This window comes from Gorilla gorilla, chromosome 2 (assembly GCF_029281585.2).
Source record: "Gorilla gorilla gorilla isolate KB3781 chromosome 2, NHGRI_mGorGor1-v2.1_pri, whole genome shotgun sequence".
In the NCBI taxonomy this organism is placed as follows: domain Eukaryota; kingdom Metazoa; phylum Chordata; class Mammalia; order Primates; family Hominidae; genus Gorilla; species Gorilla gorilla.
Genome location: NC_086017.1, coordinates 140,771,567 through 140,798,698, shown reverse-complemented (window position 1 = coordinate 140,798,698; position 27,132 = coordinate 140,771,567). Strand labels below are relative to the sequence as shown.

General features: G+C 58.4%; 1 protein-coding gene across 3 annotated transcripts in view; it reads left to right on the top strand.

The window, feature by feature from the left end:
* The first annotated feature begins 390 nt into the window (after nt 1-390).
* PLXND1 (plexin D1) overlaps nt 391-27,132 on the top strand; it is a 51,551-nt gene continuing 24,809 nt past the window's right edge. Inside the window, exons 1-8 of one of the 3 annotated variants that reach the window (XR_008678089.2) lie at nt 391-1,865; nt 17,675-17,851; nt 20,489-20,620; nt 20,936-21,036; nt 21,126-21,255; nt 22,645-22,822; nt 22,974-23,082; nt 23,542-23,644. Coding sequence is in view for 2 of the 3 variants with exons in the window: in XM_004036291.5 (XP_004036339.4) it covers nt 555-1,865; nt 17,675-17,851; nt 20,489-20,620; nt 20,936-21,036; nt 21,126-21,255; nt 22,645-22,822; nt 22,974-23,082; nt 23,542-23,644 (2,241 nt within the window). In the remaining variant the exon portion in view is untranslated. The remainder of the gene's footprint in view (nt 1,866-17,674; nt 17,852-20,488; nt 20,621-20,935; nt 21,037-21,125; nt 21,256-22,644; nt 22,823-22,973; nt 23,083-23,541; nt 23,645-27,132) is intronic. The other 2 variants (XM_004036291.5, XM_063704162.1) reach the window with 2 other exon arrangements.

Below are 27,132 nucleotides of genomic sequence, written 5' to 3'. Positions count from 1 at the left end.
CGCCACACGCGCGGAGTTTGGGGTGGGGACAGAGACGGAGAGACGCAGAGACCGAGAGACGCAGAGAGAGGGAGAGACGGGGTGGGGGAGAGGGCGGAAAAGAGAAAACAGGCGCGAGCGAGGCAGGCCAAGCGGCCAAGTGGGAGGAAAGAGCGAGGAGAGCGAGCGACGGCGGCGGCGGCTACGGGGAGGGACCCTGGGGCCGCGGGCGGGTCCTGGAGGGCGCGGGCGGGTCCTGGAGGGCGCGGGCGGCGGGACCCGCGGACGGCGGGGCGTGGCCCAGGGCGGCCAGGGGCAGGCGGGGGTCCCGGGGGCGGGCGGGGCCGGGGCGCGGAGTGAGGGCGTGTCCGCAGCGGAGCCGCCCCCGCCCCGCCCCCGGGCTGCGCGGCGAGGCTGAGCCGGGCCCGGGCGCCGGGGCCGGGGGCGGCTGGCGCGGGCAGGAAGCGCCTCGCGGCCCGGGCCCGCCCCCCGCCTCACGCCGCCTCCGGGCTCCCGGCTCCCGGCCGCGCCTCGCCCCATGCACTCGCCGCGCTGCGCAGCCCGCGCACGCCCGGATGGCTCCTCGCGCCGCGGGCGGCGCACCCCTTAGCGCCCGGGCCGCCGCCGCCAGCCCCCCGCCGTTCCAGACGCCGCCGCGGTGCCCGGTGCCGCTGCTGTTGCTGCTGCTCCTGGGGGCGGCGCGGGCCGGCGCCCTGGAGATCCAGCGTCGGTTCCCATCGCCCACGCCCACCAACAACTTCGCCCTGGACGGCGCGGCGGGGACGGTGTACCTGGCGGCCGTCAACCGCCTCTATCAGCTGTCGGGCGCCAACCTGAGCCTGGAGGCCGAGGCGGCCGTGGGCCCGGTGCCCGACAGCCCGCTGTGTCACGCTCCGCAGCTGCCGCAGGCCTCGTGCGAGCACCCGCGGCGCCTCACGGACAACTACAACAAGATCCTGCAGCTGGACCCCGGCCAGGGCCTGGTAGTCGTGTGCGGGTCCATCTACCAGGGCTTCTGCCAGCTGCGGCGCCGGGGCAACATCTCGGCCGTGGCCGTGCGCTTCCCGCCCGCCGCGCCGCCCGCCGAGCCCGTCACGGTGTTCCCCAGCATGCTGAACGTGGCGGCCAACCACCCGAACGCGTCCACCGTGGGGCTAGTTCTGCCTCCCGCCGCGGGCGCGGGGGGCAGCCGCCTGCTCGTGGGCGCCACGTACACCGGTTACGGCAGCTCCTTCTTCCCGCGCAACCGCAGCCTGGAGGACCACCGCTTCGAGAACACGCCCGAGATCGCCATCCGCTCCCTGGACACGCGCGGCGACCTGGCCAAGCTCTTCACCTTCGACCTCAACCCCTCCGACGACAACATCCTCAAGATCAAGCAGGGCGCCAAGGAGCAGCACAAGCTGGGCTTCGTGAGCGCCTTCCTGCACCCGTCCGACCCGCCGCCGGGTGCACAGTCCTACGCGTACCTGGCGCTCAACAGCGAGGCGCGCGCGGGCGACAAGGAGAGCCAGGCGCGGAGCCTGCTGGCCCGCATCTGCCTGCCCCACGGCGCCGGCGGCGACGCCAAGAAGCTCACCGAGTCCTACATCCAGTTGGGCTTGCAGTGCGCGGGCGGCGCGGGCCGCGGCGACCTCTACAGCCGCCTGGTGTCGGTCTTCCCAGCCCGGGAGCGGCTCTTTGCTGTCTTCGAGCGGCCCCAGGGGTCCCCCGCGGCCCGCGCTGCTCCGGCCGCACTCTGCGCCTTCCGCTTCGCCGACGTGCGAGCCGCCATCCGAGCTGCGCGCACCGCCTGCTTCGTGGAACCGGCGCCCGACGTGGTGGCGGTGCTCGACAGCGTGGTGCAGGGCACGGGGCCGGCCTGCGAGCGCAAGCTCAACATCCAGGTACACCCGGGCGGCGGCGGCGGCGGCGGCGGGGGCGGGGGTGGGCGGGAACCGAGCGGGTCGTGAGCTGAGTGGGTCACAGGTGGGAGCGCGCAGAGATCCAGATGTACGTGGAACCCAGGTGTGCACGCGAGAATACAGGTGTCCCCCGAGGGGTACTACTGGCGCCTGTATGGCCCAGGTGGGCATGTGCAGGGACTCAAGTGAGTGCCGGCTCATGGGCGCGCATACCTAGGCGTACTGGGAGGGGTCCAAGTTGCCACAGGTACCCAGGTGCGCATAAAGCCCAGGTATGCACGTGAGGGTCACAGGTGCATGCTGAGGGCGCAGTAAGTGACTGCATGCCTGACCAAAGTTGTGTTCTGGGGCCACTGCGTGAGCCTGTCAGAGTTACCATTGCACGTTGGTGATGGGTGCATGGGTGTGACAGGTGTGCAAGGAGGCACACAGGTGTGCACCAGGGCCCTGCAGATGTCTGCATGGACTTGTGTGCCAGCAAGCTGGGGCCTGAAGATGCACAGGGCAGACAGGTGTACTGCACAGACACTGGTACAACGGGACAGGGCTAGGTGTGCAGTGGAACGTGCGTGGCAGGGGACGCAGGTATTTGGGCATGAGTCGGTACTCTGAGGAGGCCGCATGGTTGGCAAACAGGTGTGTGCCTGAGGCCAACTTTTATTCACCTATTCGGCAAATATTTCCTGAGCACCTAGTATGTATCAGGTGTGGGAGTCTGGGGTAAACAATAGCACTTGTGGAGTGCCAGCTAGGGGCATCACATGTCATAATTCCCAGTTCTCAGAACAACTCTCTCAGGTAGCCTCTATTCTCATCACATTTTACAGATGAAGAAACAGGCACAGAGAGGTTAAGCAACTTGCTGAGGATCACACAGTTGGGCACTAGCAGAGGTGGATTTGAATCCAGCCTGTCTGGCCTCAGCATCTGTGTTTTTAATGCCCAGCCTTTGCTGCCTTCTGGACTTGGATCTCAGAGTGCGTGTGTTTTGGGGGCGTCCCAGGCAGCTGGGGTGGGCAGATGCCAGGGCCAGGAGAATGGAGGGATGTGAACAGGGGTGTTTTAGGGGCATGAGAGGGCCGTGGGGCTCAGTGGGGAATGAGGAGGAGTACAGGCGGGCATGGGGCCCAGGTGTCTGAGGCTGGGTTGGGCAGTAGCAAGGGGGGCCAGGTTGACGGAATCAGCATGTGTGTTGACATGACAAGGGTGCGGGAGGGGACTTGGTGTAGTTCCCTTAAAGGAAGTTCATGGCAAGGGATTGCTCCTCACACTGGCTTTGGGAGCTGGGTCTGTTGATCCCCATGGTTCACCTTGAGGAATGAGGCCCCAGAATGACACTGGGGCCTTTCCCACACCCTCCACCCATCTGAGTCTGGTGAGCCCACTTCAGCTCCACTGCCTGCCATTCCCTTAGGAAGCTGCATCTCCATCAGCAAAATGCAGAACTCAGCCTTCTTGTGGTGATCCCAAGCCTTCCTTGGGGCCCCACCCTGTCTCTTCTCCGTGGCTGTGACAAGAATTTCATGAGATTAACCATTCGCCTGTGGGCGGGCCCAACACTGGGGCTTTGAGAAAATGCAGATTCCTTCTCCCAAGGTCGAGGTCGGTCTCCCACGGCTGCCCACCATCTGGCCGGCCACCCTGAAAGTAAAGGTCACGGTGGGTGAGCAGGGCAGACAGTCCAAAGGGTGGTGGGGCTGCTTGCCCTGTACCATGGTTGGTTCATCCAGCTTCTCCACCCCAGAGCTTCATCTCGCAAGCAACTGTGTTTGGCACCGGGGGTCTCAGTGGGGAGTCGCTGAATGGAGAGAAGTGTCCTGTGGGCTGAGGGCCTTCCTCCAGTAGTTTCAGGCCCTGTGTCTCGGCCCTTTGGTGTAAGCTGATCTGTGGGATTCCTTAGGCCAGCCCAGGGTTCCCTCCCCCTCTGGCAAGAACCATTCTGGTTCCCACGGTCCGGTTCCTCGGTGCAGTGACTCACCCAGCTGAGGGGGGCTGGAGCTTCTCTACCTAAGGGGACAGGGCCTCTCCAGGGACACAGCCCCAGGACAGAGTGACGAAGGGCCACTTCCCCACCCCAAGGCCACAGATTCCGGCGGCGGCCTTCCTTGGTCACCCTCCCTGTGTTTTCCACACCCTTCTCCTCTTCGCCGTGCCCGCTGTGGGCACAGGCCAGTGCCACTTGGCAGTATCTCCCAGAGGTGCTCAAGGTCCCCGGTCTGGGCCTCTAGCATGGGCAGGGGTGGGGGAGGGATCATTATTCTTGCTCCAGGCTGTTGCCAGCTACGCAGCGACAGATTCAGAACCTAGACTTTGCATCAGGCTGCTTGGGTTCAAGTCCCACTTTGTCACTTCCCAGCTGTGTGACCTTGGCCAAGGAACTTAACCTCTCTGGGCCTCAGTTTCTTCATCTGTGAAGTGGGGACAGTAAAAGCAATCCTTATCCCAAAGCATTGTTTTAAGGACTAGATGAATCGATAAATGCAGCTCAGTGTACCCAGTACACAGTAAGCACCAAGCAGATGGCAGCTCTTCTTGTTATTACTCTAAGGGACATTATTAGCACAGGTCTCTGCTTGGTCCTGGAGAGCAGTTGCCTAATCTGGCTTGTTCTGCAGCTGTAAACACCCCACCATCTCCTACTTCTAGCCCCAGATGACACCTCCATAGACATTTACCAAGTCCCTATTGCGAGCCCAGTCCCATGCTGTGCCCTGGGGAGCCAATGGCAACTCACTTTGTTTCTACTCTTGTGGGCTGGGCAGGTGAGCTGAGGACAGATGTGTGACCAGGCCCTTATACACAGGGCAATGCGTGCTGCAAAGGGAGAATGAGGGTGGAGGGAGCCCAGCGGAGGGGGCGGAGGAGCAGGAGGAAGCCAGGTGAGGCCGGAGAAGAGGAAAGGGGTCCAGGCAAAGGGAGCAGCCTGTGCGAAGGCTGTGAGCAGGCTCGAGGGCCAGGCGAGTAGAGTGGGAAGCACATGACACAAGGGCCAGGGAGGCCTGGGGAGACCGTCCTGGGGAGTCTGGACTTTATCCTGGGGTCCTGGGAGCCGTGAAGGGTTTTAGCGAGAGAAGTGGAGTGGTCTCAGCAGGCACCTGAGTCTCCCTGCTGCAGAAGGGGAATGCTCGTGAATACCTGCCTCTTAGGGCTGTTGGGGGTATTAAATGAGATCATTTATGTACCTGGCGCCTGTTTGCAATGACTACAATTCTTCTACATATTATTTTAGAAAGCCCCTAGGTAGCTGGTGAGAAGGAGCAATGGAGGAGGGAGAGTGGTTGAGAGGCTGAGGCCGCCTCCCGGGAATAGATTCCTTCACTCAGTTGCAAATATATCTTGAGCACTTACTGTGTGCCAGGCTCTGTGGTGGGTGCCAGATGGCAGTGGGGAGATGGGGCCGGCCTTGTTCTTTGGAGCCATGGCTGGCCTGGTCTGCAGCAGTGCTGAGGGTTTGGAGGGTGGCAGGTGGGCTCTGGACAGATTTGGGGGCTGGGATGCAGCCCCAGTGGTGGGGAGTGACGGGATGGAGGAGCAGAAAGCTGCCCAGAGTCAGGCTCAGCAACAGGATAGATGTTGGTACCCATGGGGTGGGGCATGTGATGGGGTACCTCTGGGGAAGAGGATGAGTTTGGTCTGGGGAGAACCAGGAGCCTAGAATCCTTTTTTCTCCTGGTCCCATCTGGCTGGATTTCTCTGTCACTGGCACTGGGTGGCCTGGGTGGGGCTGCACATGGGGCAGGACCCCAGGGCCGAATGACCTGCAAGTGGGGCAGCTCAGCCAGGCCTTCGGAAACCCAGCCTCTCGCTCCTGCTTGAGGGTCTCATGAAGAACCCTGGGCCCTGGCAGGAATCCCTCGAGCCGCCCACAACTCCAGAGCCTGGGTCAGGATGGCCTCCCGACATTCCGGGTTCCCAGCTGGCAGGACTTGCCCTCTGCCCTCCGCCTTCTTCCCGAGAACCCAGAGGGAGAAGCTGCTAAAGTGTGAGGCCAGAGGCAAAGAACCTCGGTCCCCGCAGCCCTCAGAAGTCCCCAAATTTGTCCCTGATTGTTTTCAACGTATTTGTGGCAGTTAAGATATTTTGAGAGAAACTGAGTGAAGAAATTAGCCTCCATTGCATGTAGCTTGGATCCCTTTCCTCAAATCACAGCCTGTTTGGAGTGCAAGCCAGTTGGGAAGTTGTTGAGTGCCACTGATGGGGGAAACTGAGGCACAGCGTCACCCAACAAGGTGGGGCAGGCTGAGTCTACCTTCCTTCCCCAAGTCTTTCTCCCCAACCTATGAATGACCATAATATTTGTATTTTTAAAACAAAAGGAATACCGACAGGCCAATGTCAGTGCAGCATTTTCAAGGTGTCTTTTTATAGTAAAGGTGGAAAAAAAACCATCAGGCAGTTTTAAACTGGCATGCAGTGGGTGAGTGCACGTCGTCAAGAAGACATTTTTTTGCACCAATTTAGGGGCTGAGATGCCAGGTGGGGGCGGAGGGAGAGAGAGCTTCCAAGATGGGCTTTACATTTGGGTTTGGGCTGGGGGCTGGGAGTGATCTCCCAGTGACCAAGGGTGCAAGCAGAGACACTTGGCAGGATTTAGGAGAGGGGGTTCTAGGAGGATTGGCTGAGATGACCCTCTGGCCTGGAGAAGCAGATAGGGCTTGGACCAGGAGACATCCTTCCCAGCCCTGAGAATGTCTCGACCCCCAGGTACGTGGGCATACAGTCTATAAGCTGTGTGTCCCAGGGCCAGTCATTTACCCTCTCTGGGCCTCATTCTTTCTCATTATGAAACAGGTTTTATGCCTCCCTCCTAGGATGTGGGTAGATTAAAATCTCAGGGGTGTCTCTGTCAGCCTACTCTGGCTTAGGGGGCTGCCCATAATAAAAAATAAATACATAAAATAAAACCTCACATGCAGTGCCCAGGAAATGGCAGGCACAGGTATTAGTATCAAGAGGGAGAAAAGACACCAGAAAAAACTGGCCTCAGTGGACAGGGGATGCTCAGAGGAGGGAGGGTCAGGGCCTTGGAGGAGATGAGATCAAATAGGGCCTGAAGGCAGGCAGGGGTGGGTGAGACGCCTGGGTGCAGCAAGGGTGTGTTGGGTGCTGTCCCAGCCCCAGCACAGAGACTGAGATGGAGAGAATGGGCTCTAGTGCCCGGGCTGAGGAGTCCAGGGCAGCACTGTCTTGAAGGCAAGAGGCCTGTGGGCTCCTTGGAGCGAATAAAAACCGTCGCCGAGCTCGCGTTCTGCAGGCCTTTTATAAGCACCTACATGGTTGACCTCATGGCTGCCCCTCCCCGGGTCAGGCAGACAGTGCGTCATCATCATCCCCAGCTTACAGAAGGGGAAACTGAGGCCAAGAGAGTGGAAGTGACTTGCCCTGGCTCACACAGTTGGGGAGTGAGGGTCTGGATCCGCAGATAGAAGCAGGAGTCCTCTTCCTGGTGGCTGGTGAGCTGTGAGCTCTCCGTGGTGGGGAATTCTGCAGTTCCCTCTCTGGCTGGGCCATAGAGATTCAGGCAGGGCCCATTGTGATAGCAGTGACTCAGGCGGGCTGGGGCATCTGCAGAGGCCAGGCCACATGCTGGGGGTGGGGGCTGACCCAGCCTCCTGAGGAAGTCAGGGGAGGCAAGGAACTTCTAGTTGCATTTGTCTGAAAATGCGATCATCAGCCTCTGGAAGGAGTGAGCCCCTGGCCCTTTGGGTGTGCAAATGAGAGATGTGGGTTCAATGGTCAGTGTGAATGATGGTCCACCCAGGAGGGTGAGTGGGGGATCTGTCAGTGCCCTGGATACGCCCACAGTGAGGCCTTCCACAGCCAGGCAGGCACACATCGCTAGGTGAGTGCAGGACCCTGGGGCCAACTTCCCAGATTCAAATCCTGCCTCTGCCCCTTCCTAGCTGTGGAAAGTCCCATCCATTCTTGGAGCCTCCATTTCCCCATCTATAAAGTGGGCTGAGCTCAGGGAAGACTGGAGTGGCCTGGCGGCATTCAGCAAGGGCCACGCGCATCGGGCCCGGCAGAAACGCCCTCTGCAAAGTCCGCTTCCCCCGCCTGTGACTCCCGGTCTCCATGGAGATTAAGGAAACCAGCTGGGTTCCATGTCCTGGTTGCTGCCGTGAACAAAGACACGTGGCGTGTACTGGGACAGGAGCGGGAGGGCAGGAGCCCCGGGAGAGAGTGGTCCCTTCCCCTACCTGGGCCTCCGTTCTCCGACCCTGGAGTTGGCCCATGGAGTGGCAAGGAAGCCTTCCCTCTGACACCAGAACTGCCCCGTCATGTCATAATTACTGTGGTTGTTGCTTGAGAACTTTCTCTGTGTTAGCCCTTTGCAGAGCACTTTACATATCTTTTAATCTCCCCAGAACCTGAATGAAATGACTGTTATCCCCAGTCTACAGAAGGGGAAACAGAGGTCCAGAAGGGTTAAGCATCTTGCCTGAGGTCACACCATGGTGTGTGACCGTGGTGCTCCAGGTGGAGCAGGCTTCTGGCTGTAGCGCCTATGACCCCTCATTCCTCCAAAATCTTTGACCGAAGGGGTGTGAGCCAGAGGGTGTCGGAAGGGGTGAATGGGCCCATTTTAAAGGTGAGGAAACTGAGACCCAGGGAACTTCTGCCTCCACCGAGGCCCCTGTGAGAAGCAGTGAGGGCCTTTCAGGGTGGCCTGCAGAGCTGCCCAGCCCCAGCGCCCGTCATGGTCGCGGGCTGCGGTTAGGATGACCCCCTGGTGTGGACTCCTGCTACCGGGCCTGTAGCTGTCTCCACCCTCACATACCAGAGGCCAGCACCTCCTTGGTAACATCGCATGCCCGTCCAGGCTCTGGGTGGGGAACTCTCTAGAGTATGTGAGTATGGGAGGAGGCTCAGCTTGCTACAGGACAGCCCCCAAGAGGGACAAATTGGACCCTCTCCAGGAGCCCCCAGAATGGTGAGGGAGGAGGTCATGACATCAGACAGATGCCACACACTAACCAGCTCATCAGAGGAGTGCAGGAGGGCTTCCTGGAGGAGGGGAGGTTGGAGCAGCACTTGACAGATGGGGCTGGGGAAGGCATTCCAGGCAGAGCACACGATAGGGGCAAAGGCTCAGAGATGTTGGAATGTGGCTTGGGTAGCAGGCCGAGGGGAAGCTGAGAGTGTGCTGGGCCTTGCCTGCAGGCTAAGGACTTGGATGCTGTCATGTGGGCTGCGGGGAGCCAGCAGGGCTTTGGGGAAAGGAGAGACATGGCTGATCTGGTTCCGGAAGGGACCCTGTGGCTGCTGGTCTGTATTGGCCCTGCCAGGTGCTGGCAGGATCCAGGGGCGGAGGCGCTCACCCGGAGCCCCCACTGTGGCTGGACCAGGTAACTCCCGAGGGCCTCTCCAGCTCTGACAGCCATGTGGGGATTGCCATGGAAACCAGCCGGTTCCCGAGTGGGGACAAGCCCAGAAAGTCTCTGAGTGCCAGCCACGTGGACTTGGATCCTCACTGCCCCCCAAGTACAGCCGTTTTCTTCTTTCCAAAGGCCATGTTTGAGCCAGGGCCGAACCAAACAGACCGCCCAGACAGGCATCCAGTGGCAGGGGCCCTGCTCCACCCTGCTCAGCTGATACTCGATGCAGTCAAGATCTGGGGGGGCCCTCCCCGCCTAGTCCACCGTCCTTTACCCTGAAACTTGATAAATCATGCGCTGGAGAGGGGAGGGAAGCTCGCAGCTCCATTACGAGTCCCGGCAAGGCCCCAGTGGGGCGTTAATCACGTAGCACTTTATGCTCTGATCGGTAAATAGTGGGGGGGGCCCACAGGCAGAGGCCTTGGAGTGGAGGCCAGGCCCAGGAAAGTGGCCAAACCCCCTTGCCCGTGCGCTTCTCCAGCCTCTGCCCGCTATCTTTGTTTCAGGTGACTGAGCTCTCTAGAAGCAGCCATCACCTTGATGGGCCTCAGTTTCCCCAGCTCAAAACCCAGGGTTTTTCCAGCTCCAAGCGGCTGATTTCCTGGCAACCATTGGTGGCTCCCAGCAGAGCGGCGGGTGGGGAGGCTGTGGTTAAGGGCGGGGATCTGGAGCCCGCAGGCCTGCGCTGGAGGCTTGGATCTAGCCATTCCGGCTGTGTGCCCCCGGGCAAATCACTTCAACTCTCTGTGCCTCAGTTTCGTTTACTGTAAAGCAGCATCAACTCTTTCAGGGTATGGTGAGGGTTGAATGAGATAATACAGAAAGAGGTCTCAGCACAAAGCAGACTGCACACAGCTGCTTGCTACTGTCACTCTACCGAACTGTTACTATGAGAAAGCTGCCCCTCCCCATCCTGGGGCTGGGCCTCTGAGCTCGGATGTGGGCAGCTGGAGAGAGGGCCCCGTTGTCACCTCTGTGTCCCCAGCTCATGGAATCCAGCCCGGAGATGTTTGCGCAAGGCTCCAAGCAGCCCTGTCTTCTTGGCTGTGTCCACAGCGTTCGTGCGATGACTCTGGGACCAGCGGTAGAGTCCTGCTGCAGAGCACAGCCTGCGGCCAGGCATACAGGCTGGACCCCGAGGAGACCAGGGGCCGGGGAGGAGGGTGTGAGATCGAGCCTCCAAGTCCCCCCAGCCCCAGGAGGGAACTGCCAGTGTTCCCTGGAGAGGCAACTATTTCTCGGCTCCTGGCCTGGAGTCCCTTCAGGGGAGGAAGCTGGGAGGGAAACTGTTCCAGGGCTTGGAAAGACTGGCTTCGTGCTCTGCCCCTCCTGCTGGGGGGAGGGAAGCCTTTTCCCTGGGCCAGGGAAGAGCCGCTGGCTGCCCATCCCACACTGTGCTCCTCTGGGACCCGGGGGGAGGGGAGCTGGAAATGGGGCCAGGCCGGGCCGGAATGAGAAACAGCTTCATGAAGGGGGAGCTGGGTGTCTGGGGGCTGCGTCCAGCTAACTAAACAATGGCTGCTTGAGTCAGCGACTGTGACGGTGGTTCCCAGGCGCCAGGGCAGAGCAGGCCGAGGCCAGAGCTCCCACTACCGCGTCCTTGGTGAGGGCGGTGTAGCCCATGCAGCCTCGGATGCTTTGACTTCAGGAAGCGGTGGAGTGGCTTGTCCCTGTCCTCGGGAGCTCCCGAGCCTCTGCTCTGTGGTCTGCATAGCTAATTGGGAACATTTATTGAGCACCTACAGTGCTTAGCACTGAAGGCTCCTATGAGCTCAGTCCTTCCATAAGCCCTAGGTGGTGGGTGCTATTGCTGTCTCATTTTACAGATGTGGAGTCCAAGGTTCAGAGGGGATGGTGCCTCCCACAGTGAGGTAAGAGCTGTAAGACTTAGGAGTCAGGAGCCTCAGCTTTCTCATCTGTAAAATGGGTACGCAGCAAGAGTGTGTGTGTGTGTGTGTGTGTGTGTGTGCGCGCGCGCGCGTGCGTGCATGCACCCCCAGGGCTGTAAGGTGCCCCCAGTAGCTGTAGTGTCACACAGTAGGTCCTTAATCCAGCCGGGCTTGTGACCTAAGCCTGGGGCTTGTCCTTCCAGGCCATGCCTGTTTGGGGTGGGTGGGCAGATCATGCCCAGGCTGTGTGTTGGCCCTCAGGGCGGCCTGGCTGGCTGGCTTCAGCCCTTCCAGATGGTGTCCAGCTGGCCTGGATAACCTCAAAGCCCTGGAGCTGGATGACCCGCCTCTTCCAGAGGGGTCAGGGAAACCAAGGCAGGCCTCCCCGAAGGGTCTGCCAGAGCTGCTGTGTCCTTTGCCGTTTGTCTGAAGCCTCTGCTCTTCTCTGTGCCTTGGTTTCTCCAACGTGCTCCTCCAGGCTGCTTTTCCTCTGTGGCTAAGGCCAGGCTTCCTGACCATGGTGCTAGGCCTGGTTGGCCATCTTCTCCCCACAGCCCCTCCAGGAAGCCTCTTGGTCACCCCTGAAGGCGCTGGTATTTCCTTTCTCAGCAGCAGGTGGTCTCCTCCCTGGCATGGGGGCTGCTGCCAGAGGCCACCCAGGACCGAGTCCGTCCTGCCCCCTCCCAGGGCTGGCACACAGTGGGCCCATGGCTCATTCCTTGCCTCAGTTTACTCTCAGCAGAGGTGTCAGCTTGCACAGTGTTCTGAGAGGCGGTGCATGCTGAAGTGGAAGGAGCTGGGGTCTGGGAGTCACAGGTGTGGCTTCATACCCTGGCCTGGCTGTGTGCGGCTGGGCTGCTGGACTGAGACTGGACACAGTCCACAGGCCACCACTGAGCCCGTGCCACATGGGCTCCACTCAGGGGAGCCCAGGAGGACTGGCCCTACCTGGGCTGTCCAAGCTGAGGGAGGAGTTGGCGGGGACGGGGGCTGAGAGAGGCCACAGAGGTCAGGGCCAGATTGAGTGAGGCTTCAAGGGCCCAGGAGCAAAGTTTGGGTTTGTGTTGACAGCACTAGGGAACCATGGGAAGCTGTTGAGCTGCACAGGAGATGTGACCTGCTTTGCGGGGTTTTTTTTTTTTTACATAATAAACTTTTTACTTTGGAATAATTTTAGATTTTCAGGAAAATTACAAAGATAGTACAGACAGTTCCTGTATACCCGTCCCCTAGTTTCTCCCATTGCTAACATCTTACCGTTACCGTGGTACATTTGTCAAAACTAAGAAGCCAACATTTGTTCTTTACTCCCAACTAAACTCCAGACTGCACTCCACGAACGTCTGCTTTCTTTTCCAGGAGCCCACGTTGCAGTAAGCGCTTTGCAGTTTTAAAAGCTCTCTTTGGCTCCCGTGAAGGATGAATGGGAAGGAGCCCAGCTTTGGGAGGAGCTGGGGGGTCCAGACAGCCCAGTCCCCGGCCAGGATGTAGTGAGCTGCGGTCACCTTGCAGTTTTTTTATTTTTATTTTTTCGAGACAGGTTCTCTGTCACCCAGACTGGAGTGCGGTGGTGAAATTATAGCTCACTGCAGCCTTGACCTCCAGGCTTCAGGCGATCCTTCCACCTCCACCTCCCAAAGCGCTGGGATTACAGGCGTGAGCCATGGTGCGAACGGCCCACCCTGCAGTCTTAATACCCCAAAGTGATCATGTGCTTTCAGCTCTGTGGCAAATTTCAGCTCTGTGGCAAGGAAACCTGACTTTCCCAGGATCATAAACAATCAAACACTTCAGGCAGGAAGGTGCCCTCACTTCCCAAGTGCAAAGCCTCCGCAGCCGGTGTAGTAGCCATGTAGTCTGTACCTGTGACGGAACCGCTGGATTTTGCAACCTGCCGCAGCGCCCACTGTTAATGCCGCATCCTTTTCATAGTGCCACCTGCGGTGGGTCTGCGGCAGGATGTGAGGCCTGAGAAGCCGGGCTCTTGAAGCGCTCCTTCCAACTGGCTTCCTGGGGAGAGAAAGTCAACACAATTACAGCTGGTAGTAAAATCAATATGTCAGAGTTTTAATGGGAGAGTGGGCAGAGCTGAGCTTTGGCCCCAGGAGGGAGCCAGCTGGAGGGGGAGGGGGCATCCTGCTCTCAAAACGGGGCCGAAACCAGCGGCGGTTGCTCATCCCATGTGAGAGAGGGATAAAGTGAGGTTTTTACAGGAACTGAAGCTAGCAGCCAGTGTTGCCTGGGCCTGAATACCCGCCTCCCTTTGTTGCCACATGCAGAGTAGGCATACGTTTCCCTCAGTTCTCCAGCACCCAGCATGGCCGTGTTGCTCTCAGTCACTCGACTTAGAGAGAAAGCAGCTGAATACAGTCATTCACACTTTAGTCAAAATTAGGTTCCTTTCTTTTGTAAACATTCCCTCCAGAGCACAGGCTCCATGCTGGAGAATGTCATGCATGTGCTGCCATGGGAAATGTGTGACCAGCACAGTGCCATCACAGGAGTTGGGGGGCTGAGCCACATCTTGAAAACTTGCCGTCTGGGCATGCCTGGAGAGGGAACAGCATGGGTCCAGACACGGGGGGCGCTGAAGTGCCAAGGGGAGTACGAATGCCTCAGAGGCATGGGATGGGCATTGGCTGCTGAAGGGACATTTACGATGGTACAAGAGCCCCGGGTATGAGGTGTGGGCACATTCCAGGACCTGTGGAGACTGATGTGGTGGGTGCAGCGGGTGGGGCAGAGGGAGGAGGGAGACTGGAGGCCTGGGAGCTGGCAGGAGCTGGGGCACGAAGGCCTTGAATGCGAGGCTGGAGAGCTGGGGCTTGATCCCGAGGACAACCGGGAGCCGGGTTGTAGATAGGGAGGGTCTGACCAGCTTTGTGTGAGAGAAAGATGGCCCTGTGACTTGGAGGGCACTGCGGGGATAGCCGAGCCTTCCCTGCTCTCAGGAGAACTTGAGTTTTGAAAGACTCATGCTCATTAGCCTTGAAGGAGGACGGTGCTGGGGTCAGGGGGTATTTTGGGCCTGTGAGGCTAACTGTCCCTGGAGACCAAGTTCAGCCGAGGCCAGCATGCTCAGGATGTCTAGTCCCTGAGTCCCGTGTCCCCCTCCCCCAGCCTGCATCCCCCTCCCCCAGCAGGGGCGGCACTTCCCGCCAGGCTGGGCTTCCGTTTTTGAGCCGGTTTGCCTTGTGATTTCCCCTGGCAGCTGGGGAATCAGCTTCCCCCTTGGAACACAGATCATTCGGAGCAGCCGACGGCTTACTTCTTTAAAAAAATTTTTTTAAATTTTATTTTAGGATAAGGGGGAAAAAAGCTGGGGGAAAGGCCTTTTAGAAAATTCCTTCAGTGCAGAATTAATGGCTTGTGAAAGTCAGCGCGGGGCAGGGGAGGGGGGAGCGGGCTCCCAGCGAGCTCCCCTCCCTCCTGCTCCCCTCCTCCCTGCTGCCCTAGCCCACAGATCACCCCAAGCTGGCGCCTGGTCCGCCTTTTCCCAGGACCCCACCCTGGCTGGATGTTAGGGTATGCCCAAAGGTGTCATCTGGGGCCTCCCAGGTGTCACCTTCCAGAACTTATGTTCCCTTGGTGGGAGGGATTCACAATTTTAATTTTAAACAACTTATTTTTAAATGATGCAAGTAATTCATATTCAGTGAAAAAAGTTACTTAGTTACCTAGCCCCTAGGAAAATCATCCCTCGCAGTGGTGAGGATCCCACCTCACCTCTTCCCTGCAGCTGCAGGATTGCTGAGGGGTGGGACCCCACCTGGTTGGGGCAGCTGGGGAGACCGCTCAGCACCCACCTTCCAGGGCTGTCCCCAACTGTAACACACACAGGATGGAGTCGGGTAGGTCAGGGCTGGCACTGAGAGGAGGAGCCAATGATGCAGCTCTCGGGTGGGGAGGAATGGCTTCCCGGGCAGAGGGAGCGGCCAGGCCAGAGGTCCTGAGGCAGGAACGAGCTTGTGATATTTGAGGCACAGAAACGAGGCCAGTGTGGCTGGGGTGAAGGAGCAAGGGCAAGGGAGGTGTGAGATGGAGTTAGAAGATCAGGAGACCCACGGGAGGATTTAGGATTCAGGATTTATTCTGAGTGTCCTGGAAACCATGGGAGGGCTTGAATCGGGGGAGACCTGCTTTACATTTTTAAAGGGCTCATTTGGCCGCTGTGTTAGCAGATAGGAAATGTCAGTGTAGGGGGCGAGAGTGGTCTTGGAAAATGAAGAGGGCTGGGAGGGCTGTCCAGGTGAGAGGATGGCTGCTCAAAAGCTTTAAGGTAGGCATGATTTGCCCTGAATTTTCTTTCTTTCTTTTTTGATCAGCAGTTGAACATGGGTAACTTTTACTTCATAATAATAACATAAGCAGCAGTCATGTCTGAAACACAATAGTATCGGCTAACACTTCCTGGACACTTACTGTGGGCCAGGTACTGTGTGAACACTTTAACCTGCTCCGTTTCCGACCTGGCCCGGTTCACCCCTCTTTAGGCAACCTGGTGGTCCCCCGCTCCCGGGAGGTCACCGTATTGATGCTGAACTTAGTGTGGACACCCGATCAGCATAGCACACTACAGCCCAGAATTCCTGGACTCAAGTGATCCTCCAGCCTCAGCCTCCCGAGTAGCTGGGAACTACAGGCATGTGCCACCAGGCCCGGCGTGTGGGAACACTTTAAAACAAATGATTCATCCCAGCCTCTAAGCGGAAAACACTGTGGATATACCCATTTTATAGTTGAGTAAAATGAGGCTCAGAGGCGAAGTGCCTTGCCTGGGTCACCCACCGTCATCCTCCGGAAGACCATTCCCTCCTGTATGTTGGTCCAGGGCATCCCCAGCCCATCACACCTCTGGGCTCAGGGCTTGGCCCCCAGGGACATGCTGGAAACAGCCCCAGCCTAGAAGCCCATCCGGCCGTAACTGGGTTTATTTGCCCAAGCACAGAAGGACCCACTATTTATTGCTTTCTTTTGAAAACTAGCTGAGCCTTTGTGCAAAAACCAGGCAGGCACATCATCAGTGGCTTAAGCTTGCAAAAAGCACAGACAAGAAATTTAAAAAGAAAAATCTCTAAAGCTTTGCCCTAAAGATGGTTCCAATGCTGCCTTCCGGTGACCTCCCTGAGTCCTGCTCTGAGCCTCTGATGTCCAAATGCAGCTGAGGCATGGGCTCAAGTCTGCTACCTGGGTCAGTCCTGGGGGCGTGACATTGCAGTTAGCCATTTTCCCCTCTGAGCCTCAGTTTCCCCGTCTGTGAGATAGGGCCCCTAGGGCTGCCAGGATTCTGGGAGTCAGTGCACTGGCCTGGTACAGTGTCAGTTCCCAGTAAATGTGGCCTGTTATTATGTTTACTGTTGTGACTATTTATTGTTTATGCACCAGTTTTACCAAAATGGGCCCATGACATCCTGTGACTTTTCTTGTAATCAGTGTGGGCTTATGGCGTCACTGCGGGATGGGGGCTGCTCTCCTGGATGATAAGCCATGATGGACGCACTCAGTCCCATCCGACACGTGTGTGTCCCCTTTTCACTCCTCTGCACCACCCTTGTGCCTGCGTCTTTGCGGAGTTGCACAGTTATTGTCTCAGGGTCACTTCCTGGAGGCCTGTTTTCTATTTTTGTGCAAATTGCACCAGAGGCCTGTTTTCTATTTTTGTGCAAATTGCACCAGGAACCTTTGAACATACGAAGACCCAGGAGAAGGGAGGGAAGGTAGGAGCAAGTTCAGGGAACAGCCCGGACATGGGATCACCTCTCACGGCTGCCCTGTGAGCCGCAGCTGATTTGCTGCTGGAGGGCATGGGTGATGCTGGGCTGATGTGGACATGGGACTGTGCATTCAGACACACCCAGCCTGTTTGTCCCCCTGTAATTTGGGCAGATGAGGGGATAGGTGCTTGGGGAGGGAAAGAAAGGCTGCGGTTTAGGGAGGCCTCCACCTGGAGTCTTGCAAGCTGCTGGGGCTTTGGGGTGGTGGTCCTAGGGTCAGAGCAGACACCCGGCAGGAGGAAAGCCCATGGTTGCTGTGGAGACACAGAGCCAGCCGGGGCTGTAGGAAAACAGCTGAGGCAAGAGGGACAGCTCTTGTGTGCCAGCGGGTTAAGCTGAGGCTGACGGTGGCCTCCGGTCATCTGGTGTGGACTCCTCTGCTCTTCCCAGCTGTGCCCCGCCAGGAGGGGCAGCCCCAAGGGGGTGCGGGTGTAGCTCTCACCCTGGCCGGCCTCCATGGACTCTTTAAAATCAAACCTGACCTTGTTCCCTCGCCTGCTGGTTCCCATGTACCTTGAACGTCATCTCCTTGGAACAGCTCTGTAACCAACACGGAGGTCAGGGCAGGCCTGGGCTTGGGGATGGGGTCCTGTTTGTGTTTGGGCCTCAGCTGAGCACTGAGGATATAAAGTAGGAACAAGACTTGAAAGCTCTGATGCCAGGGCCTGAGATCCCAGCCAGCTGTGCGGGCGGGGAGCCGGAGAAGGTTCTGGAGCTGGGATCTGATGTGCCTGCCGTTCCTCTTCCAGCTCCAGCCAGAGCAGCTGGACTGTGGAGCTGCTCACCTGCAGCACCCGCTGTCCATCCTGCAGCCCCTGAAGGCCACGCCCGTGTTCCGCGCCCCGGGCCTCACCTCCGTGGCCGTGGCCAGCGTCAACAACTACACAGCGGTCTTCCTGGGCACGGTCAACGGGAGGCTCCTCAAGGTAGGTATGGGGTGGGGATGTGGGAAGGGGGTGGGGGCGGGAGGCTCCTCTGGGAGTTGGCTGAGGGGGTCAGTCTGTACACAGGGCTGCTACAGGTCCAGCCTGACCCTTTGTTTTCTCCCATTCGCCTAGCACTTTACAGTTTACAAAGTATTTTGCAAGTCTGTTTTTGCCACTATTGCTCATAATATAGGTGGCGTCCCGTACAGAGGAGGGAAACCAGGGCTCAGAGAGGGTGCTTCTCTCAGAGGCTCTAGGACTGGGGCTTTGAAGCTGTATGGCTCTGAGTTCAAATGTCTGGGCTCTGCCATTTGCTGGCCCTTTGACCTTGGGCAACACATATTCTCTCTCCAGGCCTCAGTTTCCCTGTCTGTTAAGGGCTGTAAGCTGTTGTGGGGCTTTGGCAGGGTAAGGCCATGGCCTGGTAAGCAGGAATGCTCTTTCCTTTCTCCTCCCCAGCCCTGCCAGCCACCCCGTCCCAGGGCGACTGGTGTCTAGAGTTAACTGTACCCCAGCCCGTGGCCCCGAGATTCCTGGAGCTGGGAGGAGATGCGCAGAATCCAGTTTCCCTGCTCTGGGGCAGGACAGACATGGCGGAGCCTGGGCCAGACCCCCAGGTGCAGCCCTGGACCTGCCCCCAACCCAGCCATCTCTCCTGCTCCCTCTTGGGAGACTAAGCTAAGCGCCACCACTCTATTCATGCACCAGGCCCGGCCTAACTGCTCAGATCTGATCACCCAAGTCCCCCCCAACCCACTGCCTGGGCAGACGCTGTGGGCTGGGTGGGCATGGGGAGTGGAGTCCCAGGACCCCACCGCTGTGGCTGGGCAGAGGAAAAATGTGGGGCTCGTCAATGGGGCTCGTGGTTTGGGGTCAGATACTCACATTTGGAGTCTGGCTCTGCTGCTTCCAGCTTTGTGACTTGGGGGCAGTTTCTTCTCCCCTGCGAGCCTCAGTGTCCTGGCTTGGGAACATGAGCCAGGCCCCTCCCCCACCCCCGACACCCATGAGGCTGCAGTTGTTAGGCGCCTACTGTCTACCCAGAGCCTAAAGGGCATCCTCTCACTTAATTCTCACACCCCTGCAAGGGAGGCAGAGGCACGATTCCCATGCCACAGATGAGGACGTTGAGGCTCTGAGAGGGGAAATGACTGCCCCAGAGTCGCACAGCAGGAGCTGGCCCACGGCCCACACCCCGCCACGGCCTGGAGCCCCTCACCTACCACCCTGCACAGTGTGGCCTCTGTCTCCAGCCAACCCTGCCCTGCTCGGGCCTTAAATCGCCACACCCAGCACAGGCCCTGGGGCACAGTAGTTGCTCAATAAATGATTGAAGGAGTGAAAATGACTTGAGTGTCCACTGGACGCCTGGACATAGGGGTGGGGTGCGGGCAGTGGCCTGAGCCCCTGCAAGGCTCCGCCAAGAGGCCATGTGGGACAGGAGTGTCTCAGGCTGGGACAAAGCCCGTGGAAGCCTGGGGAGAAGGTAATTTTGAGTTGGTGTGTAGAGGCTTCTGGGCTTCATGTGTGCATTGGTAGAAGGGGAACAGGAAGGAATATTCCAGAGGAGAGCACAGCATAGGCAAATGCCTGGAGGCTGGAATGTGTGAGCAGGGTTGAGGGTGTGGAGATAAAGCTGGGGTTGTCCGGGTTAGATCACCAGGACCTTGAGTGCCAGAACAGGTTCATTCCATAAGCAGAAGGGAGCCATGAAGGGTTTGGGAGCCCCAGGAGGAAGGCTGGGGCAGAAACTGGCCTGGGAGGTGTCCGGACTACTGGCCCCATCTCAAAATGCCCAGCCTGGGGCCTGGCAGGGCCCAGACAAGACAACACACTGGGAACAGGCAGGGCCAGGCAAAAAAGAGCAGAGTTTGATGGGGCTCTGACCGGTATTGTCATCCTCAGGAGGACACGCAGAGGGTCCCTCAGAGCCAGAGAAGCTTCCAGGCCCCAGATAATCCTGGTCTTCCTCCTCCCTGCACCTTGGTTCCACACCCCCAGCCTTAAGCCTTGGACTGTGGGGTCAGGCGGGCCTGGTATTGCATTGTAGCCTTGTGATCTCTTCACTTTGTGCCTCTTGCCAACTCCCTCGGCCACTCCCAGCCTCAGATTCCTCTTCGGTGAAATGGGCGTGGGGGGAGGAATGAGACGTGCAGCCTAGCAGCTTCCCCGGGCCTGACCCCATCAGCCTGGCCTGTGTCTTATTTAATGCTCATGGCCCGCCTGCCCCATTAGCTCAGGAAACAGGCTCAGAGAGGGAAGGCAGCTTGTACAACTTACACATTGTAGAGCTCCTCAGTGTCAAAGCCAGAATCCAAACCCAAGCCCCTGCCCTTAGCCATGGTGCCTAACAGCCTCCCAGAGCACGTTTCGTAAACTACAAAGCCTGCACACGTTCACAGGGCGGGATGCCTTGGAGAAGAGCCCAGAAGGAGCTCCTGGTGGGGGCACAGCAGAGGCAGAAGCATCGAGGCCCGGCCCTGTGCCCTCCCCTGCACGCCCGTGATTTCCCACCCCTCCTGAAGGGTCCAAGACAGGATGGGGAGGCAGAGCCCCCAGACCCGGGCTCAGGTTGTACCCTGGGTTTGGCCTCCCCTGCTATGGGCTCCAGCACCCTGATGCCCACTACCCCCGCAGATCAACCTGAACGAGAACATGCAGGTGGTGAGCAGGCGGGTGGTGACTGTGGCCTATGGGGAGCCCGTGCACCATGTCATGCAGTTTGACCCAGCAGACTCCGGTTACCTTTACCTGATGACGTCCCACCAGGTGAGGCCAGAGCCCCAGCCCAACGCCATCCCAGCACCAGCCGAACCCTCTTGCTTGCCTGGCCTTTACACACGCTGTTCCTCTGCTGGGAGCACCCTCCTCCTCCATCTCCCTTATCTGCTAACTCCACCTTGTCCTGCGCCTCCCAACACCGACCTTGCCTCTGCAGGGAAGCCTTGTCTCCCATGTTCCCCCATTAGAGTGTTGACCCTCAGTTTCCCCAGCCTCTCATGGCCCGCGCCATGCTGACCGTACCACCTCCCCAAGGGAGAGGCTGGCAGTCCCATTGAGCTGGGCCCCCACCTCTGCCCCCAGATGGCCAGGGTGAAGGTCGCCGCCTGCAACGTGCACTCCACCTGTGGGGACTGCGTGGGTGCGGCGGACGCCTACTGTGGCTGGTGTGCCCTGGAGACGCGGTGAGGCTGGACACCAGCAGCAGCTGGACCAGGAGGGCTGTGGGGGTGGGAGGAGCTGACCTGGGCCTGACCCTGCGGTGCCACCCCAGGTGCACCTTGCAGCAGGACTGCGCCAATTCCAGCCAGCAGCATTTCTGGACCAGTGCCAGTGAGGGCCCCAGCCGCTGTCCTGCCATGACCGTCCTGCCTGCCGAGATCGATGTGCGCCAGGAATACCCAGTGAGTCCTGGGGGAGGCAAGACCCAGCTCGGGACACAGAGGGGAGCCTCCCTTCACCCAGCACCCAGGCCCCGAGAGGTGGAGACTCCCACCCATGGTGCCCCAAGGACCTGAAGACAAATAATGAGAACAGTGACAATGACTGGGCTTTCCTGACCAACTAGTAAGTGCCAGGCACATGCTCTGTGCTTGACGTCTACCTCCGTTGGGCCTTACACACCCTATGAAGCAGATGCTTTTAACATCCTCGTTTTACAGATGGGGAAACTGAGGCACCAAGTGGTAAAATGACTTGCTGCAGGTCGCACAGCTAGGGAGTGGTAGAGCTGGAATCTAAACTCAAGAGGCAGGTTCTAGAGACCCAGGAGGGAGGGTACAAGTTGGAGGCTTGGAGGACAGTGAGTTCCACCCACCTTTTCCCAGAACGGGATGGAGGGAGGGACCACCAGGTGCCAGACTGAAATTTCTCCTTCTCAGAAACAGATAAACCTGCAATGCAGGGGGCTGGGTCTCCCCCGGCTTGTGCCAGGAGGGCTCTGGCAGGCAGCCTTGGCGGTGGGGAATTCTGGGCCCTGGCAAGGGGTGGGAGCCAAGGGTCAGACAGGCCTGGGGTTCATGCATCTGGCTCTCAGTGACTTCTCTGAGGATGAGGGTCCTCTTCTCTCACCCTGGGGGGCTCTGACAGCCTGGCTCTGGCCTGTAGCTGCTCAGCATCTGGGGCTCCTCTGCCCTGCCCTGCCATTATCACACATCACAGAGTCCTTCCCTCATTCATTCAGTCATTTCATTCATTGGACAAATATTATGGAACACGTACTATGTGCCAAGCACAGTTCTGGACTCTGGGGACACATCAGTGATCAAGACAGACCCCTGGCCCCAGGCTCATGGTGGAGGAGAATAGGCAAGATAAAACCTGAAGGTGATGCTAAGTACTGTGGAGAAAATGAAAGCAGAACAGGGGTGGGGAGTGGGTTGTGGGTGCAGACACCTCAGGCCAGGTCAGGTAAGATATGCAGGAGGGGAGCCAGGGTAAGCATCTGGAAACAATGTCTGGGTGGAGGGAACTGCCAGTGCAAAGGCCCTGAGGTAGAAACAAGATCAGCTGTTTCAGAGAGTATTAGGGGATGGGGTCAGAGGTCATGGGGGCCAGATCATGCAGAGCCTTCTTGACCACTGTAAGATGATGTTTCATTTTGCAGCTGGGGAAACTGAGGCTCAGAGGGTCACATGTAGGGCATAGCCCTCTGGCCCTGAGTCCTGGCCACCACTACCCCTTCCCCCAGGGGACATTCAGGCAGTGCCAGACCTTGGGTTGGTGCACAGCCCGGGGGCAGGCTGTGAGGAGCATAGCCTGGACCCCCAGAGCTGAGGGCTCCTTGCCCCCAGGGCATGATCCTGCAGATCTCGGGCAGCCTGCCCAGCCTCAGTGGCATGGAGATGGCCTGTGACTATGGGAACAACATCCGCACTGTGGCTCGGGTCCCAGGCCCTGCCTTTGGTCACCAGATTGCCTACTGCAACCTCCTGCCGAGGGACCAGTTTCCGCCCTTCCCCCGCAACCAGGGTAAGCACGCTGTGCTGTTGGCACAGCCCCAGAGGGGCAGAACGGTGGACTGTCAGGCATGGGGATGGCAGGGGGCCAGAGGTCACAGCTTCTGATGTTGGTGGCAATCCCCTGCCCCCATGTCCTCCCCTGGCTCCCCCATCCATTCCAGACCACGTGACTGTTGAGATGTCTGTGAGGGTCAATGGGCGGAACATCGTCAAGGCCAATTTCACCATCTACGACTGCAGCCGCACTGCAGAAGTGTACCCCCACACAGCGTGAGTGGCTTGGGTGGCTTTTCCTCCAGTTGGTGGAGGGAGAAACGCATCCCCGGGAAGGGTCTTTGCTTTCAGGGGGCCCTGAGAAGAAAAATCATAGCATCGTAGAGGTAGACAGTTGTTCATTCAGTTGTTCATTCACCAGCACATTTATTCATTCTACAATAAATGCATACTGCCTGATGCCTGGCCTTTGTGGACAGCCAGGTGGGACGGGGCAAAGTGCTTTGATTATACTCAGTTTAGTCTTCTAAAGGCCCTGTCTCTTTTAACTCCTATTTGTATACCTCTTGTTAGCAGGCAGCTCATTACCTTAAAGACCCAATCTTTCCCAGGCAGCCCCGATGATGAGAAAGACCTTTCCCTGTGCTGGGATCTGCCTTCTGGGTTCTAGTTCCTGGGACAGGGATGAGTTGAGGGGTGGGGAACCAGGAGTTGAGGGGCCTCCTTATCTTCCAGCTGTACCAGCTGCCTGTCGGCACAGTGGCCCTGTTTCTGGTGCAGCCAGCAGCACTCCTGTGTTTCCAACCAGTCTCGGTGCGAGGCCTCACCAAACCCCACGGTAAGCCAGGCTAGGGGGCCCCTCCGCCTCTGCTGTTTCATTACCTTTTTAAAAAAATTCACATGTTGAGAACGTTTCAATGCCTTTGCATATTCCTCCTTAGCTTTGGCTTTAACAGCTATATGGGGCTCATCACATACCACGGTGCGTTTAACCCATCCCCTATAGTTGGACATACTGATTATCTCCTCTTTTTTGCATTTTGGTATAGCCAGGGCACTATGCATATCCTTGATGATTCCCTGAAGACCGCTTCTTAGAAATGACCTATTGGGCTGGTAGTGTGGCCATAGTTCTACACCTTGAGCTCAGCTGCCTTCCAGAAAGCCTGAGCCAGTTTACACCCCCACTGCGGTAGGAAGCCCATTTCAACAACCCTAGGTGTTCAGGGCATTTGTCCTCAAGGCCTGTGGAGGTGATTCACTTAAGGTCATCGACTTAGGCAGTACCAGACTTGGGCCTTAACCCAAGTCCCTCTGCCCCTGGAGCCCATATTCTCCCCTCTTGTGAAAATCAGGAACTGGGTGGAAAGGGCCCTGCCTGGGTTTCTGCACGAGCAGTGGCGTCCCAAGGGTGGGTGGTGCTGCAGCTGTCCCTGGACAGGGAGGATGGGCTGGCCTCAGAAACCGCACGCTCCCAGGTCCTCATGTCAGTCCCTAGGACCCTGCAGTCTGACTCCATGCTTGTCAGGGGCCAGGCCTGCCCCAGCACTGCATGGTGGCTGGGTTTAATCAGCTAAATGGGGCGGGAGCAAGAGGAGGAAATGTAAAAATGGATCAATCTAGGCTTTTTAGTGTAAAGATAAAGTAAAAATGGACATGCCACATACCTCGCCCCTGGTTGGTTTCTGAGACTTGTTCACTTTCCAGGTGGCCTCTCACCTTTGCCCAGGAAGCCTCTAAGGCCACCGCAGCCCGTGCCAGGATGGCCAAATGGGATGCCTGGGACCTTGGCTGGGGTGATAAGGCCTAGCCAGGTGGGATGTGCCAGGGTCCTGAGATCACAGCTCGTCCCCTCTCAGACCTGGAGCGTATCAGGGCTGTGGGTGGCTGGGGTAGGGCACCAGCCTTCCTGCAGCTCATCTCTCCAGGCAAAGGCTGGTCCTGCCCATATTCCAGATGGCACAACTGAGATAACCAGCATGGCACCTGGTGCCCTGGCTCCCTGCAGAAGGTCACTGGGGCCCCACTCTGGGCACACATCCCGGGTAAGCAGCCCCAGCGCCCAGAGCCTCTGCAGCCCCAGCCTTTTTGTACTGAGCTCAGAGAATCTTCTCAGGAATCCCTGAAGCCCTGTCTACCCCGGCAGTTGCTAAGGAGGGGGCCCCATGGCCTCAGCCTGGAATCCCCTGCTCGCTCGCAGTGCGCAGCACCTCCCACCTGAGCCCCATAACTGCTTTGAAGAAGAGCCTGGCAGGGGCCATGCTTAATTCGAAGAGGGACTTGGCAGCGGGGGGCTTCCAGCACTGGAGGAGAGCCCAGTGGAGTCGGTGCAGTGAAACCATACGGGAGCCCTGAGCTGCTCCTGGACCCCCAGATTCCACAGTTGGGGCCCCACTAGGACTCCTGCTCTTGTCTGGGGACCCCATCTCAATCACGTCTCTTCCTTCCAGCTCCCAGCCCAGGGCTGTGTACACAGCAGGGGCTCGGTGATGGTGGTGGGAAGCATCACACTGGGCAGCAGCCTGCTTCTTGTGCTCTAACCTAGGGGGTGCGAGGAGGACCCAGCCTCGTCACAGTCCATTCAGCATTTATTGAGTGCCTGCTGTATGCCTTAGTCAGTACTGGGCCCTGGGAAAGAACCGAGTTGGACTAGTCCTGCCATCACGAGCCAAGAGCCTCAGGTGTGAGCTGTGGCTGTATGATCTTAGGGAAGCTACTGAATCTCTCTGTGCCTCTGTTTCCCCATCTATAAAATGGGACCTGCCTGAAGGGTTTGGTGGGGATCTGGAATTATGCCCGTAAGATACCAACTCTATACTTGGCACATAGTAGATGCTCACTACAAAGCCACCATGCACCTTGGGAACTGATGGCCACTCTCTGTGGGTGGGCCAGAGTGAGGATTTCAGAGAGAGGATTTCTCTTGAGAGGGGACCTTTGTGCCGGGTCTTGAGAGATGCATAGGAGCTCACCAGCTGGGAGGGAGTTCCATGGCAGCGTCCTGTCAGATGGCTGTCCCCCAGGTCTGTAGTTCTTCAGGCCAGGAGCTGGGGTGGAGGCACAGAGGAAGCCTGTCTGAGAATTACAGTAACTAGCCGAAGAGGCAGCTCTGCCCCGGGCGTGCAGGAGGCTCTGAACTGATGCTTAATTTGGCATTTAATGAAGTGCCAGTTAGTCGTAGTGGTGCCGTGGTCTCTGTGTGAACAGCAGGCAGCAGGGTCTGCACACCACGTGGCCCCTCGGGAGCCGGGAGAAGTGTCCCTGGGAAGGGAGGTGCTAGGGCCTGAGTCTCCTGTCACGTTCCCATTGTCCTTCATGGTTCCCACATGAAAGATGTGCGAAGGGGAGGATGCTGGAAGGAGGGCTTCAGCTTTGGGGGAGGCTGGGAGGAAGGTGGACGTGTGCCCCGTTTGCAGGTGCCTGAGGGATGAGGTAGCTTCCCTGGGGGTGGCTTCCCAAGGACCACTCATAGGGGTAGGTGGTCACTACGGGCCAGTGGAGAGAGTGGGGTGATAGGAACATGGGGGCAGTTGTGGGGGTCCCTGGGGGTACAGAGATGTAGGGAGGGACCAGGTGGATTCAGGGTCCCTGGGTTGTTGAGTGCCTTGATGGTTTGGGACACGAGTTCTTCGCCTGGAGTTTAGGAGAGGCCCTGTGAGAGCCGCGAGGACTCCTCCAGCCTCGGTTCTCTAGAATGGGGGTGAGCATCCACCTGGCCACAGGTTACAAGTGGCTAAGGGGAGTGGGGTGGCCCTCGGGGATGGTCACACATCATTCACTGTGGCGCCCTCTTGTGAGAGCGCCTCCTGCCCTGACTCTCACACCTCAGCCCCACATCAACACCTACCCACCGGGTGGGCTGGGGCCAGGAGGACAGAGGCTGGGCCCCAGCCAGCCACAAAGCAGACCTGGCATTGGCTCCGAGGCCTGAGTGGAAACGTGGATTCCATGCCCTCGGATTCCGTGGGGTTTACACACAGCACAGGAAGGCAGCCTGCGGTCTTCAGGGGGCCCGGGGCTGACTCTGTCTGGGCCCCTCCTTGGTAGGAACACGGAGGCCCGGAGAGGGTCAGTGGCTAGTGTGTTCTGGCAGAGGGAGCCAGCAGCACCCGGGCCTGGCTATGCTGCTTCTCTTGCCAAGGCCCCTGAGGTCTGCACCAGACCCTGTCCCTAGGGGAACTCACCACTCTGGTCTCGTGGTCAGCAAATGGTCTGGACAACTGGAGCATTCCTGTGTTGCTCATTCCACTGTAGGCAAACTGCTTTGCTTCTGTGTGCCTCAGTTTCCTATTCTGTAAAGTGGGTGTAATGATAGTATCTACCTCC